At 32.5% G+C, this 17,476-nt stretch overlaps 2 protein-coding genes and 1 long non-coding RNA gene across 3 annotated transcripts; all 3 read left to right on the top strand.

Annotated features, from left to right (window-relative positions):
• Window positions 1-1,895: 1,895 nt before the first annotated feature.
• On the top strand, window positions 1,896-4,355 carry LOC17892855. The gene is made up of 7 exons (XM_023786137.1): window positions 1,896-2,048; window positions 2,128-2,374; window positions 2,469-2,568; window positions 3,048-3,176; window positions 3,581-3,707; window positions 3,801-3,914; window positions 4,131-4,355. The coding sequence occupies exons 1-7, from the start codon at window positions 1,896-1,898 to the stop codon at window positions 4,353-4,355; spliced, it is 1,095 nt and encodes a 364-aa protein (XP_023641905.1).
• Window positions 4,356-6,170: 1,815 nt separating this feature from the next.
• LOC111831739 lies at window positions 6,171-6,661 on the top strand. The gene is made up of 3 exons (XR_002834878.1): window positions 6,171-6,247; window positions 6,326-6,410; window positions 6,507-6,661. It is a non-coding gene; the product is annotated as an uncharacterized LOC111831739 (long non-coding RNA).
• A 4,135-nt stretch (window positions 6,662-10,796) lies between these two features.
• Window positions 10,797-12,919, top strand: LOC17892899. Its single transcript, XM_023786136.1, is given in 6 exon segments — window positions 10,797-10,855; window positions 10,913-11,064; window positions 11,172-11,270; window positions 11,355-11,614; window positions 11,789-11,995; window positions 12,407-12,919. Coding segments are annotated over 6 exon segments (1,290 nt in total).
• The last annotated feature ends 4,557 nt before the right edge of the window (window positions 12,920-17,476 follow it).

The raw sequence follows: 17,476 nt of genomic DNA, 5'->3' as shown, positions 1-17,476 counted from the left end.
GATGAAACATGTTAACTAAGACTTCATGTCATCCCTGAATTTGTAATCCAGATGGTAAATAAGTTACTACAAAACTAACCTCCCATTGATCAATTTGATTACTAATCCATTGATCCTTGAAGTCGTCCCATTTTGACTGTTAGTAAAATCCTCTGCTTTTACTTGACCAACATCAACAATGCAGCTATAGAAATCTAAAATAAACCCAAAATCCAATCTTATGACTAAGTGGTATTAATTGTAAGGATTATATAGTTGTAAGATTATATATTTGTTCTATGGAAATAAATAAAAGTAAAAAGTACTAACCGTAAGAGTTGTTAGATGGAAGCAACTCTCTAGCAACATGATGGAAATCTTCAAACTTGTAAAACTTCTTAAGTGAGTCTGGACTAATCTACATCTTGTCAGTCTTCTCCGTTAACTTTATCTGGTACGGATGATTTGTATTCCTCTCTTTAAGAATAGCGGGGATGACTTTGAAGTCCCTTATAACATATCACTCACCATCATAGACGTGTCGTGGTATTTCAGGATTCTCCAAACCAGGAGGAATCGTTAACTCTATTCTATCACCCTACAAAAATGGTTCCTTTTCTTAATTTAACCTAATTGACTAAGTAATCTACAAATATAAATTTAACGCGAATTTAAGAAAGTGAATTACCTTTACATCAGCAAGTACCATAACCCTCTTCATAAAGAAATCACAAGCATGCCAAGTACTTAAAACCTTGACCCTTATGATGGAACCACTACTTCTTGGGGTTAAATCAGCTACTGCATCGATCTTCATGGTCGATATAAGTTTGGTTTTGTAAGATAAAAATTAAGTTGGAGTTAGGGTAGAATTGTTTCGTCTTCTTTGAGGTTATGATAATGGAAGTCGAAAAAAAGAAGGGTTTTAATATAGTGAATATATGCGACTTTTGATATGTATCGTTCCGATGGTTAATAGGAAAAGAATAATGCATTTTCGCAATATTAAAATATTTAAAAATCATTTGAGATCAATAAAAAGATATTAGTGTTTTCTGGTTTCCATATCAATCCTATCATAGACTTTAGCTTTTGTATTAATGTTGACTATTTAGTATCTATACTATTAAAGCTGAAGTATCCAATGAATTTAAACTATAGTTTCAAAATGAAATAATTATGATTCCTAATCGGGTTTACACGCGGATCTAACTAATTAATCGTATCTGTTAATCGGGTTCAATTTATTTAATCACAACCGTTAATCACAAGCTTTAATAACACGCGGATCTAACTAATAATTCGGATCTGTTAATCGGGTTTAACATGTTAATCACATCCGTTAATGATTATGCTTTAATCTCATTCGTTAATTTGTAAGCATTTATTTGCTCGGTGGTTAATATGTTTAATCTCATCCGTTAATTGGAAGCGTTAATCTCATTCGTTAATTTTTACCATTTATTAGATCACTTGATCCGCAAGTACAATGTCCTCAATTTGCGTTGATTTTTCGGAAATTTATATATTACCGGTTTCGAAATCTAATAACATCTTACCTAAATTACAAGTTCTAATTTATCATCATCCCATCAAATTAGGGAACTATATTCATCAAATATTAGCTAACATATTGGAGAATGGATCTTAGTCCTTTGTTTCTACTAAACAAATCACAATCGTTGATTTTGAAAAAATGATTAGATATTCTAACCACAGTCATCTTCGACTGAATATTGCGTATATAGAATATTCTGCTAATTATACTATCAAAACGTTTAACATTATTGAAAATTACCATAATTAATTTATTTTCCTTTCCAAAAACAAATATTTAGAACTCTATAAATTTGATACTACGTTTGCTTCTCACTCATATTCTTCTCCCAACCAAAAGAAAACCTACTCCATAAAAAATGTCTATGGCTCTTCCCCTCTCATTCACACCACTCAAAGATCTGAAACCTTACAAAAACTCATGGCGTATCCAAGTCAAAATTCTCCATAGTTGGAGAATGTTTTCAGCTAAGTTTAGTGAATCAATAGAATTGATTCTTGCGGATGAAGAAGTATGTCTTTTATTTTCCTCTACTATATGTACTTTATTTATTCTTCATATAGTTATTAATTGTGTTTTTTAATGTATAGGGTGACAAAATGGGAGCTTCGATTAGAAAGGATCACAGTTTGCGTGAGGGCGAATGGAAGATAATCACCAGCTTTGGCTTGCATCCTTCCACTGGAATGTTCCGACCTTCTCATTTGAAGTACAAGATTACCACACGTTATGGTACCACAATTAACCAGTCTGAAAAGATTTCTGATGATCATTATTTATCATTCGCTAAGTTTGATGATATCCTTGCTGGAACCCTTGACAAAAACATTTTATTTGGTAAGTTATAAATATAATTATTTTACTAAGTGTTTATAGTTAGTTTTACATTTAAAACATGTTATACTAATTTGTCCTATATATTTATCCACAGATGTTATCGGTCAAGTTGTTTCCTCCGGTGGAATTGAAGTGATTCTTAATCGTTACAACAAAGAAACCAAGAAAATCGTGTTTGAGCTCAGAGACAATGAGTAATCACTTATATTCCCAAAAACCCCATTCGTTATCAGTAACATTTATATATAAATTCAAATTTACATAATCAAAACAATCTTATTACAGCGACATTCGTCTCTCATTTACTTTATGGGAAAATTATGCTGACTTACTTAACAAGGCAATACATGAGTCAAATGATGGCATGGTCATCTGTTTGTTGAGGTTTGTCAAGCAAAATCTTTACAAAAGTAATAATATTATTCATCAAACTATTTAAATTATTTTCAGATTTGTTGAATACCTTTATTTCGTGTCATATGTTTTAACTTCCATAATTTCATATTATTGCAGACACACGGTACATTGAAATGCTTTTGAATCTTCCATTCTGATGATCAATCCACAAATAGAAGAGATGGAATAATTTAAGAGCATGTATGTAATAACATCATTTATTCATTGAATTCGATTAATATACCTCTCTTTTTAAACGATATATGTTTATATGTAGACTTCCAAATGATAGCTTGGCTTTGACAATCAACTCTTCTGGTGATAAAGGGATTTATATCCCCAAAACGTTAATGAAGGCATTGACTACCCTAGGGTTACAATCTCTGAGATGCTTGCTTAGTCTCAGGTAATATATATCTTTTATTGAATATTTAATTACTCAAATTTTAGTAGTAATTTAGACCTTGCTAATTTAGTTGATTTTGTCTTCTATATATTTTTTTAATTCCATTTTATATATCGTAGTAAGGAAATTGTTGTACAATCTCCGAAATTGATACCGATATGGGATGGTATTATTTTTGATGCCGTCCATGTAACAAAAAGGTGTGTAAGGATGATGCTGTTAAAATCGAAGATGTGAAGAAGCCAATTAAACCAAAGTTTTGGTGCGAAGAATGTGATGCTGGGGCTAAGATAATAGTTCCAAAGTATGTACATCTTTTAGTAGAATTAATATTTACTATCATATCTATACTATCTATACTAATATTTCTGATGTGTTATTAATATGAAATGTTTTCGTTATAGATACAAACTGCATTTGTCCATCATGGATCACACTGGTGAAAGCAAATATTTTTTGTTTGATAGTTGGGCTAAAAAGATCCTTGGAGGTGCTCCAGCTTCTGAATTTCTTAATGGTTCCTTTGATGAGGTGTGATTATAACTATGAAATAATATGTTATTCGTAATGCATGTAATGACTAAATCATAATTAAGTTTTACTCTTAAACTTTGCTTGGTGTAGATTGAGGATCCAAATGCAATTCCTGATCAAATTAAAGCATTGATTGGGAAAACTTTTCAGTTTCTGATAACCGTAGGAAACAAAAATGTTTATGGAGGGTATGAGTACTACAAGGTGTCTAATGTTTGGTCAGGCGAAAAATTCATTAAATTGCTAATGAAGAATCAGAAAGTTATTTAGAGCATAACAGCATACTGTCTTCTGATCAGGTTTAAAATCTTTTTAAATTTTATAAATATTCGGATTTTTTTAAACTTAATGGAACATTATTAATTTACTTTATCATTATGAAAAAAGATTATATCTCAATAATCTCATATACTGTTTCAGGCTTCCCTTATGATTACCAATGGTACGGAACCTTATGAAACAGATTTGAGTTCCACTTCAACACCTTCATCAAAGCGGAAGTCTGACAGCAGTGGTAATGGAACTGATCGTTCAAGTTCCACTAAGAAAATGTGCTCCAAGATTGATACTATTCAGGTTGATGGATCCGAAGTTGTGAGGAAAGATTTGAATGAAGAGATTACAAGAGAAGACCAAGTCATTTAGTAGTCATTCACTTCTATCTTTCCCTCAATGAATTAACCAGTTATCGTATTACTTGCTTTTATTCGAACAATTTAAGTCTTTACAATTTTACAGTTCCTTTGCTTTTGTTTTTGGATTTATTTTGGGATTCAGTTTAATTTCAAGTTTTTTTTGGATTATAATTATTTGCTAATAATTAGTTCTACTCATACTAATTTTCATCTTATTTACTTAAACTAAATATGAAACTAAATATGGATTAAATTAGGTTATAATTTAGTCCAATATAAAAACCACTCTCTTCATTTTAAAACGGTTGGCAACATTTATAGTAGGCCAACTAAAAAAGATTTTACGTGCTTGAAGCCCAAAAGAAAATCATCTATACTATTTGACCAGGTAATAACAATTTAATTACTTTACTAAAACCTTTTTAATAAATTATACAGTTTATACATATACACTAAATTACATAGAATATCGGTAATAAAAAGTTTTCTAAAAACATAAATCATTCAAAAATTCGAATTTGTATTAATCCAAAGTTCGATTTCCAAAAATCTCATAAGATATTTGCATTATTTCCTTTGGTTAGTACAGTTTCCAAAAGCTGACTAACTTTTTATATCTTTTATACTAAAAAACCAGTTAGATTTATTAATAAATGTTATTATCTTAGAAAAGAAAATTTGGAAAAATTCCTTTTGCTTGCTTTGCATGTGGTGATTTGACATGCATGCCTACAAAATCGTGTTAGATAACTCTTTCCAATAAAAAGAAGGAAAAATATTTTCAAAATATTTAATTTACAGATACGACTCATCTTCTACAAAAATTCAACTTCACATATCATTACTTACCTCATAATATCTAAACATTTTTCTTCTCTTTCAACTTTACCAACAAAAAAATGGCTGAAAACGAAGAGTTTCTCTTTGAGATCGAGAGTGTAGCAGATCTGACTCCAAGAAAGACTAGCTGGTTCATCTTCGTCAAGGTACTGAGGAAGTGGAGGCCTCTAATCGACTGTTTAGGACAAATGACTAAGATGATTCTTTGTGATGAAACGGTAATTTTTTCTCCTTTTTGTCATAAAGATGAAGTTTTTTTTGCTTTTATAGAGATTAACCAGTTATAATAGTTATACGGTTTAGATTTAAGTTAGATTTTTGCAAAAAATTTCAGGGTAAAAGAATAGATGCAACTATTCCTCCTATGGCTTACATGTTTGACTTCGAAAGGGATATAGTGGAAGGTGAATGGTACTTGATGTCCAACTTTCGAGTCATAAACCCTCCAAAATTCCCTAGAAACTCAAACCATCCTTATCAGATAAAGTGTCTCTATGAGACAAACATGTATCATGTCGATCCAAGATCTGAAGCCAACTTCTTTGATTTTGTGTCAATTACCGACATAAAGGCTAATCGAATTAATGACTCTTTTGTTCATGGTAAGGATATCTATTACTTTCTCTCCTATTCAATTTTGCCTTGATTGAAACATTAACATATTGTTGGAAATTTATATTATTTTTCTAGATGCTTTTGGTGTTGTTTGGAGTGTCTCGGCGACTAAGAGAATTCCATGGGTGGCCACTGAAAATGCAATACTAGATGAATGTTCATTGGTAGAGATTGAACTTAAGGATTCAACGTAAGTATTGTTAAATTTAGAAGAGGTTTAATGTTTGATTGGTTTAATATAAGTAGTTTATGTCATATATTGTTAGCTTATAACGTTTACAACATGTTTTAGTGGTGAGATTGTCAGATGTTGTGCTGTGGGAGAATATTACGACCGTTTCATGCATAGCTGGCGTAACAAAGGATATGACGAGGAGTTCAGTTACTAGTTAGGTAACGAGCCAGTAGTCTGTGTTCTTCGCCATTGGAGAGCCTCTACTTACGAAGGTTTGATCTTTACCATTTTCCAATTGGACAATGATACTATCTAGAGATTTAACAAAAATCCAAATATCAAATGTGTAGGGGATCCATGTCTCATCTCTGGATTCCGGTGCTCAAGGATCTTCATGGACCAAGATTTCGATGAAATAGACAGAGACAACTTACTGTAAGACGTTTCAAACGATGTTTACACATGAAGCAATGTAGGTTCTTTAAATTTAACACATGCTAATGCCACTATCATCTATGTTTTTGGTTTCAGGAATGGCTTCTTAGCAGATGTTATTGACGATGATGGTCCAAATGATGTGGAAGGAAACTAAAGAAGCTCATCTATCTAAGTTGTTTAGTTTGGTTGATCCGTCTACATCCTTTTGTTAATGTTATCATTATGTAATGAACTTAAACCTATTTATCTCGGTTCTTATGCTTTTAAAGCTTATGTTTTATTATGAAAAACTTAAACGATGACCATGTTTTATGGTCTTTTAATTGATGTTATCTATATTTATCCTCTTTTCATTTAAATTATAGTTTTAAATGAGTGAATTATTCGGTTTTAGTAGATATTGGGCTTAAACTTAAAACATTGGGCTTAAGACACAATTTCCTATAGAAGTAACATAGGTTAAACTTACATATGATATATTTTAAAATAACAAATGTTAAACTGTCGAGATTGGGCTTCCATTACCATTTAGTATACAATCATACAAACTGTGGTTGGGCCGAAAACTATTCCATATCCTTGATTATATCTTTCAAGATATCTAATAGTATAAATTTGGAAGATATTTCGAACAAATTATGAAAAAATCCTAACAACTGCTTATATTATGTACTAAAATAACATTGATTACCTTTTTTTGGTAAACATATACTTATTTGCAATTCCTTTTTTAGTTTGATATAGGAATATTATAAAGATTAAAACCATTTAGTCCTAAATATGCGAAGATAATTGTTCTATTTTATTGGTTAGAGTATTTGGCTGTTATAGACTAGAGAGAATAGAGAGGGAACTAGGATGCTTTATTCATTAGCTTAGAGCCATATATATATAGGTTCATACAAGAGGTTATGAGTAAACCCTAATACAACTAGGAAAAGGTTAAACCTCCATAACATTGGGCCAGATCGGGCTTGACATGGGCCGAGCCTTACTGGGCTTGTTATGACAATCCACTATGATTTATAACACTCCCCCTTGGATGTCATAACCGCCGTGAGCTAGTAATACGCTTGGGGATGTTGCCTCATTAAAACCTTACCAGGAAAACCCATTGGGATAAAACCGTGGTGAAGGAAAAAGAGTACAACACGTATTACTCCCCCTCATTTGAAGCTCACTGAAGATCTTTCAACCGGCGCATTCCAATTTGCTTTATAAGCTTCTTTAACGTTGTGGTTGGAAGCGACTTGGTGAATAGATCCGCCGAGTTGTCACATGATTGAACTTGTTCAACTTGAACCTCTCTGGCTTTCTGTAATTCATGAATGAAGAAGATATTGCCGTTCCACCGTGTGTGAAAACATAGCCATTTTGTGATCGACCATTGTGCGGATCCGAGAGATAACCTGCATCAGCAAAACCAACTAATCCCTCCTTGGGATGGTTAGTGTAAAATAAACCCAAATCTTTCGTACCTTGTAGATAACGAAGAATATGTTTAATCTCGTTCCAGTGCCTTTGGGTTGGACATGAGCTAAATCTAGATAATAGATTCACGGAAAAACATATATCTGGCCTAGTGTGGCTCGCCAAATACATCAAAGCTCTTATAGCACTGAGGTATGGCATTTACGGACTAAATGGATCACTATCCAATATGAGGCTTCTCACCACCATTGGGCTTGGTCAATGGGCGGGCTTAGTCCTTATTAAATCTCCTTGAGTACTCTTTCAGCATATGCCATTTGATGCATAAGGATTCCATTATTCATGTACTCAAGTTGTAATCCCAAACAGGAATTATTTATTGCCTATGTCTTTCCTTTTAGATTCAACTGTTTGGTTGATTACCTAGAGGTTTATATACACTGCTTATGATTACAAATCCTTTGTTTGCAAACCTCTTTATGAATAATACGTGGACTGATGGGATCATTTATAACCTTACATATGCCCATTTATTCTAAGTCCATGAAAGGATTTGTCCAGCCTTATGCAATAATGTTCTCGAGAACCTTTCTTATCTTTGCGCTCAATACTCTCTGGTAATCTCATATATTATCCAGTGGACTTAAATAAATATGCAGGCATTACATCTATTAGCCGCAAATCAAGTCTTTTCTTTTATATAGCCAGACTTAGCATTCACCACAGGGGAGCATATCTCCTCATAATATATTCATGGTATTTGTGAGAATAGTTGTGCAATATGCCGTGCTTTATATCTCACAATTTCACCATATTTATTTATTTTCCTCACAAAGACCCATTTATGTCCAACTGGCTTTATATCGAGAGGTGTCCTTATACATTCCTCTTCTTTTATGATTTCAGCTCCACATATTTAATCCAATCTGATCATTGAGTGCACTTATTATGGACTTGGGTTATAGATCCTCGCTTATCAATTTCATTTCAAGTGCTACCTTGTATGCAAATATATCGTCGACGTCGACTTTCTTGCGGTTCCATTTTATCCCGGACATAACATCAATGATAACGATCTCATTAATATCATGAACATCATCAGTACCTTGAAGCTTGGCGTCCCAAGCCCCATTGTTAGGTAACTAAGGTTCGGTTATGTCTCGGGTAACCACGGTTTCTCAACCTCGGATTCATTCTTAGCAACTTTCTTTATTTCCGAGGGTTTTTATCTTTGGAACTTAATGGTCTGCCTCGTTTCATACGGGCTTTAAACTCTGTAGCAACTTGATTGTGTCCTTCCTAAACATCAATTCTTTATAGGTGCATTTATAGCTGGTATATGTGACTTAGTCACTCTATTCGGGTCAAAGGAATCTGGCAATTAGATAGCTTTTGCATTATCTTTGGACGTCTAATTCATATTTCATAGTCCGAGGATCTTGCCATTATAAGGATGATTAATTCCATATAATTTCCTTTACCAGCTTATTATTATTATCTCCCCCCCCCACTCATAGTGGGTAATTGGATCCGTCAAAATGACAATCTGCGTACTTGGCCTTGAATAAATCAACCGTGGTCGGCTCAAGCTACTTATTTATTATGGGAGATTCATATCCAACATATATCCACATCCTCCTCTGAGGACCCATCTTAGTTCTCTGTGGTGGAGCAACTGATATATATACGGCACATTCGAATATCTTAAGATGGGATATGTCGGGCTTATGACCCGTTAATAATTGTTTTGGGGAATATGTATGTTCACTAGATGGCCTGATGCGAATTATTCAGCTGCATGTAAGACAGCATGTCCCCAAGCTGAGATCGGGAATTTTGATCTCATTAGCAATGGTCTGGCAATTAGCTGTATGCATTTTATAAATGATTCAGCCAGACCGTTTTGTGTATGTCCATGTGCCACAAAATGTTTTACTCTTACCCCCCATGGACATACACTAAGCATTAAAAGCTTGGGACGTAAATTCACCAGCATTATCTAGACGTATAGTCTTTAATCACTTTGACTGGTGATGGCCTTATAATGAGTTTCCCTTGTGAACATGCTACACACGTGAGATTCTTTGGGATAACTCTTATTTCTTTCAATGTGTGCCCATTATTTTTTCGCATCATACTCGACCCGGGAAGGCCAAGCCGGTCGTGCCATAGAGTGAATCTCTCGGTAAACTCTTTGTTTACCGTGGCATTAGATTATATCATACTGGCCTTCAGTAGCGGACCTACGTGCAGTGATGGGGGGTCAGTTGACCTGCCCAAATTTTGGAATTTCTTATAGAGTTTTTCAAGTATGTATATTTGAGTCCAGCCCATTTAGTATTTTTTTATTAATTTGACCTCCCTTAACAAAAAGAAACGTCCATTAGTCCATTGAGATAGAAAAAGGTTTTTTAATTTATTTTTCAGTTGTTTTAAATTAAAAACAAATTTGGCCCAAACTTTAACCTAATAATTATTCTTTGCCACTAAATTAAATGAAGCAGAAGAAACAGATCGGTTTTTACGTGTTGGCAACTGCTTTTTCTTTTGTCTTCGAGTTGGAACATCTTGTTGGTGATTTTTAGGTTTCTATTCTTCACACACAGCGGCATAAAAACACATCAAACTCTTCAAAGTCAACTATCAAGTAAGTTTATATATTATACGCAAAACTAGATTTTTTAAAATCAAATTAATATTTTTTTAATTCTATTTACAATATTTTTCTTCTCTAATTTGTTATCAGACGAAGTAATGCACACTTTGAAAAGATACTATAAAAGAAAAGAACCATATCCACTTCGAAGTGAATCAGAAAACATTGATTTACCTTGGGATCCTGCAGATCGAAAAAGAAAAACAGATTATCATCCGAACCAAAGAGATGAGGTTATCCGAAAATATTTGATTAGAGGTCCTTGTCAACCTCGTGGGCATACTTTTAAGCAAATAATGATAGGAAAATCATTGAGGCGATTTAATCCAGCTTGGTTTGATCAAAACAGAAACAGGTTAGAGTACAGTGTGAAAACAGAAAAAGCTTTTTGCTTGTGTTGTTACTTGTTCAGAGATAATGCTGGTAAATGTGTAAGAAGTGATGCATTTATCACATATGGATTCTGTAGGTGTAATAGTTTGAAGAGTTTTTCGGAACATGTGGGAGGTGTTGATAGTTTTCATAATAAAGCAGTTATGAAGTGTGAAAATTTGATGAAACAAGGCCAGTCTATTGACATGCTTTGCATAAACAAGACGATATTACAAGGAATGAGTATCGAATTCGGCTGAATGCTTCCGTAGATGTTTCAAGATACTTATTGCAACAAGGATTAGCTTTTCGTGGTCATGATGAATCAGAAAAATCAGCTAATAGAGGAAACTTTGTGGAACTCTTAAAGTACACTGCTAATCAGAACGAAGTTGTGAGTAAGGTTGTTTTAGATAATGCTCCCAGAAATAATCAGATGTAGTCTCTTAAAATCCAGAAAGATATTGTGCATTGTTTTGCAGAAGACGTGGTCAAATATGTTATTGAAGAAATTGATCATGATGTTTTTGGTTTGCTGGTAGATGAATCTGCTGATGTTTCTGATAAAGAGGAAATGGCGGTAGTGTTCTGCTTTGTTGATAAAAGTGGGATAGTCAAAGAGAGATTTATGAGTATTACACATGTGAGTGAGACATCTGCAACATCTTTGAAATTTGCTATTGATGATTTGTTTGCTAAGTATGGATTGAGCATTAAAAAGGTGAGAGGAAAAGGGTACGACAGAGCAAGTAACATGAAAGGCGAGTTTAACGGGTTAAGATCATTAATTCAGAGGGAAAGCACATCGGCATATTATGTTCATTGTTTTGCTCATCAACTTCAATTAGTTGTTGTGGCAGTTGCAAAAAAACATTTTAATGTTGGCGACTTTTTTGATATGATTTCTTTGTTATTGAATGTGGTGGGAGCATCATGTAAAAGGAAGGATATGATCCGAGAGAGTTACAAGAAAAAGATTATGGAAGAAATTAATAATGGTGAAATCAGTACTGGAACAGGGTTGAATCAAGAGATCTCTCTACAAAGACCAGCGAATACTCGATGGAATTCTCACTACAAAACTCTATTGCGGTTGATTGAGTTGTTTTCTTCTATCATCGAGGTGCTTGAGTACATTGAGAATGAAGGTCTAGATGACTTGAAAAGACGTCAAGCACATGGTCTCCTTGATTACTTTCATAGCTTTGATTTTGTGTTTTATTTGCAAATGATGGTACACCTTTTAGGATTCACAGATAACTTGTCAATGGCGCTCCAAAGAAGAGATCAAGATATTTTAAATGCTATGTCATTAGTGAAATCAACTAAGAGACAACTTCAGTTGTTCAGGGATGATGGATGGAATTCTCTCATGACAAAAGTGTCATTGTTTTGTGAGAAACATGAGACTGAAAAGGTTGAGATGGAGGCAGATTTTGTTGACTCGAAAAGAAGAAGAAAAAAATCAGGAATATCAAATATGCATAATTACAAGGTCAATTGCTTATTTTCAGTCTTGGATTTGCAGCTTCAGCAATTTAACGACCGATTTAATGAGGTGAACATTGAATTGCTTGTTTGTGCTGCTTCTTTATCTCCTATGGATGCATTTTCTGAGTTTGATCTCTCAAAGTTATTGAAGTTATCTAGGTTCTAACCAGATGACTTTAGTTCAGGGGAGTTCATTTCTCTTGAACAAGAATTATATATCTACATTGACAATGTTCGAAATGATGAAAGATTTTCTAATTTGGAGAATCTTGGAGATCTTGCTAGAATGGTGGTGGAAACACGGAAACATATGTCATATCCTTTGGTTAATAGGCTTTTGAAGTTGGTTTTGATTCTGCATGTTGCTACTACAACTGTTGAGAGATGCTTTTCAGCCATGAAGATTGTAAAGACACATCGACGCAATCGGATTGGAGATCAATTTTTGAATGATTGTTTAGTTTGTTTTATCGAGAAAGATATATTCAAAGCTATTACAAATGAAACTGTGATAACAAGATTTCAAGACATGAAGGACCGTAGGATGCTTTTGTAGGACTTTTGTTTTTTAAATCTTGTTAGACGGTTTGTAGGAACTTTTTTTTATATCATATTAAAAACAGTTTTTTTTACTTATATTTTGACATGGGCAAAAAAAATTCATGGGTCCGCCACTGCTGGCCTTAGCATAGTGAATGCCTGTTTATATAGCGGGTATAGTCTCTAGGACTTTCTTATGGCCTTAGGCGTTTTATAAGTTATAAGGAACTCTCTGTTTCCTTCGCCCTTGGTTTCAATATGAAAACCATTCATTCTAATATCTTTGAGAGATAATAGGCTCCTCTTTGAGGTGGGTGAATATAACGCATTAGAAATCCCTAAATGCGTATCCATGGGCAATAATATATGGGCCTGGCCGTAGCCTTCAATTAAATTAGCCATACCCGCTATGGTACTTATATTGGCGTTTTTTAAGTGTAAGATCGTGTGGCTTGCCCCACTATCCACCACGAATTATATCTTAAACACTTTTATAAAAATATTCTCATATTTTATTCAAACCAAAACAATAGAGATAGATCCATAGTAATTATTGAGAATACATCCAAATTATTATAGAGAATTATAAAGCTTAACAAAGCTTGATGTCAAAACACTTGGTTTATTCAAGGCAATCGGAAGTCTCCATGAGATCATCCTTGGAATGATCGAAATCATCCTCATTATCATAATGCAACAATTGAGCTTCCGGATTCTTCCCTTTGACACTTTCTTGATAGAGGTCAATAAAATTTTTGGGAGTCCGACAATTCTTAGCCCAATGGTTCCCCATCCCACATCTATGGCAAACTGATTTTTCGGTCGGGTTTTGCGGTTTGAAAGATGTACCACGGCTACGCCCTTTTCCGCCGTGATACCCGCGGCCTCGACCTTGTCCACGACTGGAGGAGTGACTACGGTCACGTCCTTGCTATTTATCACGTCCACGGCCGGATGTATTATTATCTATTTGGACGTGGTTAGCCTCTTTGGCTTCTTTCTTATCCGATGCAACAGCATTGGTTTCAGGGAGTGGGGCTGATCCGGAGGTCTCATCTCGCTATTTCTCATTAGTAATTCATTGTTTTGCTCAGCGAGCAACAAACATGAGATAAAACATCTGAAGAATCGTTAGACGAAAATATGAATAAACCTCATTTTCTTGAAGCAGTTCCTCAATAGTCATGATAGGATACTCATCCATGTCTTCTTTTTTAGTACGAGCAAAGAAGACAGTTGTCTGTACGTTACCCACGACCATCAATTGTGAACCATCACTGGTAAGGTTGTTTACATAATATTCAAAATAAAATGATATTAGTTATAACATTTATAGAGTAGATAATTACTAATATTAATGTTTCTTGATTGGAGTTTTTTTTGTACTAGGAGTTCTTTTTGTATTAGTTTCTATGATCGTGAAAGCGAATGAATTGGATATGGGGTTAGGCAGACGAATGCTAAGGTAAAAACCACAAACCAACTTTAAAAAAATATATGAAGTCTTTATTTTTTTTTTAATTATTACTACATAGTCCATATTACTATCACTAATTTTGTTAAGTTCGTTCACATGTATGAAGTAAAAAAAATCAAGCAAGAGATTACATATATACAAGCAAATATATATATATATATATATATTACTACGTACAGTTGTGATTAGATTCGGAGTACTAATAAGTGCTAAAATATATTATTTAATATCATTTATTATATATGAGAGGTAGTATATACAGTAAAACCTCTATAAATTAATAATGTTAGGACCATGAAAATCTATTAATTTATAGAGGTATTAATTTATAGATAAATTAATAATTATTAATAGAGTAGATAATTACTAATATTAATGTTTTACGAAAACATACCTTTTCTTAATGTCTTCAAACATCGGTATGGCCATATTAGTAAGCAATTGTGATGAGTCATAAGAATTAGAAACACTCCAAACATCTGAATTAGTGAATAAATATATATGATTGTAATTGCAAAAATCTTTTAGTCTGTATACATGATATATTTTTGATGTAAAAGATTATGTCATGTAAATTGTTATGTTACCGTTGAAAACATTGACTTTGGCATATCGTATCAAACAAAATACAATACCATCCGTCGATTCTTGACATGGTTGACTTAGTGATTGAGCAAATTTTTCCCACAGTGTACATAACACCCGAGTACCCCTAGTACATCGAATAATTAATATTTGAAAATAATAGAAATATGTCCTACAAGGTATTTTCATGAATTGTTAATTTAAACTTGAAAATTGTAAGCTTACTCGTTTTTTCTCAAGTGAAAGTCGATCTTCTTGGTTGGCTTAGTAGAATTAGGAATATCTTGAATCTCACCACAATCATCGACTTGGCCCAAAATTAAGCAAAATTAGTTATAGATTTTAACTAAACATTTAATTTATTTTAAAACTAATAAAAACATAACTAACCGAATAAATAACTCTTGTTTTGTTTCCATTAAGAACGTCATCGTAACTGGCCAATTGAAGAAACATATCGTCGGAAATGTTTTCAGAAGCGGTGACAATTGTTTTCGACATGAAACCAATCTTAAATTTTATGTCCGATATTTTCAATGCACCATAAAAAGGAGTTAAATCAAAAATAGAAATAATGATCCAAGAATTTGGGATTAAACATTTATCAAACTTTTTAATATGCTCCTTTTTGACGTTAGCAGCAATCTTATGACCCTATGAAAAATTCAAAGCAAAGAAAGAAACTCTAATATCACAGTTAGGAAATTAAAATCAATACTATTATATGAAAAATTGTTATAATTGTAACTTACAGAAATGTCGACCAAAAACATCTCGATTGTTTCACCAATTTTGGTGGAATACTGCTTCCAAATATGCAAAACCTTCACTTGAATATACCAATTCAATTTGTAAGGTTTTACCGCATTAAGAGAAGTGATTGGGAGTGTAGCGGCTAACAACTTTTGATTCTCTAATTTTATTTAATCTTTTAGTTATGATAGGTATAAATAAGAATTTGTTTATTTATAGTGTGATGGTATCGTCATTGAAATTTAGGTTAGGGAAGATTTCGAATCCCTTTAAGATTAGCGAATTTGATTTTCGATTATTACGAATATATTTAAAATAAGAAATAAAATAAACTTGCTTACAAAGTTTGTTATTGTTTTGGATAAAAATACAAAATCGTATATTGTGCTAATCAATTATAGGGTAGTTATGGTATCCTCTTCCGTAATTTAAGATCTTAGTATACGATTTCAATTATCATTAATTATCATTAATTAAAACAAATAAATCTTAGAATCTTTTGTGAATAATCTAATCCAAAAAGTAGGGTGGAATTTCCGTTTGCAACCATATTGATAATATACGATTTTAGTTTTGAGATTAAAATTCATTAGAGCAAAGGTATATAGGGCCATGTATGTGACATAATCTTTTACATCAAAAATATATCATGTATACAGACTAAAAGATTTTTGCAATTACAATCATATATATTTATTCACTAATTCAGATGTTTGGAGTGTTTCTAATTCTTATGACTCATCACAATTGCTTACTAATATGGCCATACCGATGTTTGAAGACATTAAGAAAAGGTATGTTTTCGTAACGTAAATTATAACTAAGGCCCAAAAAATTGTATGGTTAGTTATTAATTTAAACGGTGAGGAATAGAAGCTTCCTCTTACAACGAACGACTAAGATTAAAACATTAAATTTTTGGCCAGAAAATCAGACGGTGAGGAATAGAAGCTTCCACTTATAAAAGAAAGGCTAAGATTAAAACATTGTTTGGCAACAGTTTTAATTTTTTTATACTATAGTATTGATATGAAAATTTAATGTTTTTGTTTGGCAACAGGATTAAATCGCTTTTCCTTTAATAGGATTGATATAAAACTTCTGCATAGTAGATATCAATATATATATTATATAATCTTAATAATTATTAAATAAAATCCAAAAAATCTGTAAATTTTAAAATATATAAATTAAAAAAAAATGTTTGTCCCGCGGGTTAAATCTAGTCTATACTATATAAAAGTTGAGGCTATAAGCTTTTGAATCTGTCCACATAGGATTTTAAACGACCAATTACAAGTAGACATCTCAGTGCTTAACATTTTTTCTATCTCATTAATTAACATTTTTAAATATAATATTTTATATAAAAAATCTATACTATATAAAAGTTGAAGCTATAAGTTTCTAAGACCGTCCACATAGGATTTTAAACGATCAATCAGAATTAGCCATCTCACTAATTAACATTTTTAAAAATTATATTTGTTTTCAGTTTTAAGATTTTTTGCAAAAAGGAAAATAATATAAGATATATGGAAATAAAAGATATATGGAAAATATTTTGAAGATTTATTTTCGAGTGAATTCCTAATTTTAAAAAGTAAAAATTCTAAAAGTTAGCCTAACAATTTAACTATAAATATAGGGTCTCCACCACAACATTAGTATACAAGATAGTTGAATTGATAGGCTTAAATTTGTAGCTCTAATTGATTAGTTTTTTGTAATTGATTTTTTGATAATATGATTTTTTTT

This window comes from Capsella rubella, unplaced genomic scaffold (genome assembly GCF_000375325.1).
Source record: "Capsella rubella cultivar Monte Gargano unplaced genomic scaffold, Caprub1_0 scaffold_3, whole genome shotgun sequence".
Taxonomy (NCBI): Eukaryota; Viridiplantae; Streptophyta; class Magnoliopsida; order Brassicales; family Brassicaceae; genus Capsella; species Capsella rubella.
This window is presented reverse-complemented; position numbering and strand designations above follow the sequence as displayed.

Coding starts and splice junctions, on each gene's coding strand:
- LOC17892855 (XM_023786137.1), top strand. CDS start 1,896: ATGTCTATGGCTCTTCCCCTCTCATTCACACCACTCAAAGATCTGAAA. Junction 3,177..3,580: donor AGATGCTTGCTTAGTCTCAG/GTAATATATATC, acceptor TTTTCGTTATAG/ATACAAACTGCATTTGTCCA. Junction 3,708..3,800: donor TTAATGGTTCCTTTGATGAG/GTGTGATTATAA, acceptor TGCTTGGTGTAG/ATTGAGGATCCAAATGCAAT.